General features: G+C 35.1%; 1 protein-coding gene across 1 annotated transcript; it reads right to left on the reverse strand.

Annotated features, from left to right (window-relative positions):
• Window positions 1-848: 848 nt before the first annotated feature.
• LOC110025874 (dof zinc finger protein DOF4.6-like) lies at window positions 849-2,868 on the reverse strand (the record flags this gene model as incomplete). The annotated part of the gene is made up of 3 exons (XM_020726556.1): window positions 2,741-2,868; window positions 1,957-2,069; window positions 849-1,476 (listed from the first exon to the last, which is right to left on the reverse strand). Coding segments are annotated over exons 1-3 (768 nt in total), but the record flags the coding sequence as incomplete, so codon positions are not given.
• Between the last annotated feature and the right edge of the window lie 595 nt (window positions 2,869-3,463).

Here is a 3,463-nt window from a genome sequence, read left to right on the forward strand (position 1 = left end):
TATATATATATATATATATATATATTGATAGATTGATAGATAGAAAGTTGAGCTCTTTTTTATTTTACTAATAAAGCTGAAAGTTATCAAATAATTTTTATTGCATATATGTCATGTTTCATCATTTTTACATATATGTCATGCTTCTTCATTTTTTTAACAAAAAAATTAAAAAATATATCATTTTTTTATATAAATAATAAATTTAACAAAAAAATAAAAGGTAAAATTTAACCTTTTTTTAATCTAGTTTTGATAATTTAATAGTTTTGTCCCACCTTCAAAATATTTTTTGATTTTGCCCACCCTCAAAATAATGTTGGTTACTAATGATCACTGTAGGCCCCGAATCATTTTTAATTAGGAAAAAAAATAATCTTAAATTTAAAGGTAACGAAGCTTGATTTAAAGAGAAAAGTATCATGTATATATATACTCGCATAAAAATATTTTTTCTTAAAACATAGCAATTCGAGAGCAACCTCTAACCCTTGGTTCTTCCATGACTTAAAATGAAGCAAATTCATGCAAATCATCAACCACAATAAAAGTAGCTAATGCACAAAAGTATCACAACTTTAATCTTTCTCAAAGTACATACCCCTCAAAACTCGTCTGGATATTTGGACGACGGTGCAGATCGCACTATGTCATTTGCACAGCAGCGTGATATAATTCACACCGCTGTCATCTGGACTTTCTAGAAAAATTATCATGTTCAGACACCGAACATCTTCCGTACCTAATAATTTATCCTCCTCCTCTACCATCCTCCTCCTCCTCTACCATCCTCCTCCTCCTCTACCATCCTCCTCCTCCTCTACCATCCTCCTCCTCCTCTACCATCCTCCTCCTCCTCCTCCTCCTCCACCATCATTACCCATTACACCTTCCCAAAACAAACTTGGATCTACTCCCCCAACAATCTCATCACAAGAACCCTTAACGGTAACTTGATTCAAATCCTCAAAAGGCAATGCATGTTCCCCATCTCCTCCCGCCTCCTTACTTTCCTTCATGCCACCAACTCCATACTGTAATGGAAGCTTTACCCCTGACCACATAAGCTCTTCCATACCGAATCCTCCCTGCTTCTGCAAACCCAATGCATGAAGCTCCTGACAATACAAGCTCATGGAAGAAGGAGCTAACATGCGCAGCCTTTTCCTTGCATTTGCTGAGAGTTCATTTTCCTTGCTTAAACTCGAGCCCTCAAATGAGATTCCACTCCTGGTTGCAGACATGGAGGAAGAAGAAGAAAAGAGGGAGAAGGAGCTGAGCTCATGAGGAATGAGTTTAGAAGGCTGGAGATTCATTGAAGTGGAGGAAACTATAGGAGCTGATTTTGTTGCTGCAGGTGGAGGTAAGGATGAAGATGGGTTGAATCTCTTCTTCTTCCTTGAGCCTCCACCAATTGGTACATTTCTAAGGGTTCCTCCCTGTGTCCAATATCTCCTGCATGACTTGCAGAAGAATCTGTGGAGATGTAAATTATAAGAGTGAAGCACAGTCTCATAGATTGGAAAAAATAAAATTGTGTAAGTTTTCCCGAAGCAGTGCCGCGTCCGAATAATCATTGGGGTGCATTGATCGCAGCTAAGGGAAACCTCACGATCATCAGTGCATCGCAGCCGTTGTCCGAACGCAGCAACCCAAGGTAACAAACGTTGTTGTATAACAAATGTTAAATTATGCTATAATTTGATTATTTATGTGATTATTTGGTTTAATATTTTAAATTTATGTAAAGGAGAAATCTTTTTAGGTCTACATGAAGACTGGGATTTAATCAACTACAAATCCAAAATTTAATTAATAAAAAGATTCATCAAAATAATAAAACTTAAAGCCTCCAAAAATTTTAAAAAATCAATTTGACAAAACTTAGGCTAAATCTTGCTTAAATCCACTCTAACATAGGATATTAAACAAATAAAATCAAATTAATAACAATACCTTGGCTGGCTGAAGCTGTAATTGTTATAGTAGCAAAATTTGGTGTTTGTTGAGTTGCATCTTGGACAGTTTAAAGCTTTCTCCTTGTAAGGCCTCACCTTCCTCTCCAGTCCCTGAACACAGATACTTCATATATATCAAAACAAAAAAGATAAACAGAAGAAACAGAAGAAGAAAACTGAAAAGATGTTCGGAAAAAAATACAGCAAAAAGTGAGGAGAAACTTTTCATAGAGAAAAATTTGCGCGTACGTAACGCCGTGTACGTCATGGAGATTATTCAGAGGGTATTGATAGGTTTTATCCGCATTATAACCCTTGTAACCTCCCTGTAACCTACCTGTTAAACCTACCTAACAGGTAGGTTACTGAGAGGTTACAGTGGGTATAACGCGTCTATAACTCCCCAATACCCTCTGAATAACCTCCCTATATTACTAATCGCTGCGTACGTCTTACATACTCAATTTTTTCTCCTTTTCATGGGGTCCATATTACTTCCCTATATTACTAACGTCTTACATGCTCAATTTTTTCTCCTTTTCATGGGGTCCATATTACATTTTTCATTTTTCATGCCATCATTTTTGCATTTCAGCTCAAAAAAGAGAGACAAAGACAGATAAAAGTAAAAAAGAAGAGACAGAAACAGGAAAGAGCAATCTGAAGACTGAAACTATCATCTTCTGATTAAAAGGAGGAGGAAGTGATGATTTAAAGTTATAAATATCAAAAAGAAAAGGCAAAAAGATTGATATTTTTGTGTTAATTTGATTATTGATTACCTGTTGATGCCACTGAGCAGTTTCCATGAGGAAGATACGTGTGGTGTGGATGATAACTGCTGGGGAAACAGAGAAGAGTGGATCTGCTAGCTCCTTTTGATGGACAGATTAGCTGTGGCAATTGGAAAAGCCTAATGATGAGGTTTCTGAGTGAAGAATATTTTTGTTCCCTTGTCATGTAGAGGTATATGATTTGTTTGTTCATATTTTATGTATAAAATAATGGAAAAATACTTTTTAGTCACATTTTTATTAACTTATATATTAGTAAAAAGTATATATTTCTGTGGTTTTTAGGATGCTTAGGCCTTCACATGTTGATATCATTTAAATTTATTAGTCTATTTTTATTTATTTTTTTTAATGAGATATATTATAATGTACGGCTCACCGCAAGTCTGGACGACAGTACGAATGGATAGCCGTGCGATCTACTGTCGTATGGTCGCATCCGAATTGTCATTCAGACGTGTTATCAACCACCTCTAGTAATATTTCAGAGAAACAAGCCTAATGGCATTGAAATTGCTTGATCTAAATATGCGAGGAACTATTTTGTTGCAGGGGTATAAGTGTAAACTTCTCTTTATTATGTTTCCATAAATTGTAATAAGTATAAAACCGACGTTAAGCATTTATATTGCAGTGATTAATTAGAACTTATGAAATTGAATGCTTTAGAGCTGATTATGCATTAAGAAAGTTTTAATAGGATTCTAATTA

This window comes from Phalaenopsis equestris, unplaced genomic scaffold, assembly GCF_001263595.1.
Source record: "Phalaenopsis equestris unplaced genomic scaffold, ASM126359v1 Scaffold000339, whole genome shotgun sequence".
Classification (NCBI taxonomy): Eukaryota; Viridiplantae; Streptophyta; class Magnoliopsida; order Asparagales; family Orchidaceae; genus Phalaenopsis; species Phalaenopsis equestris.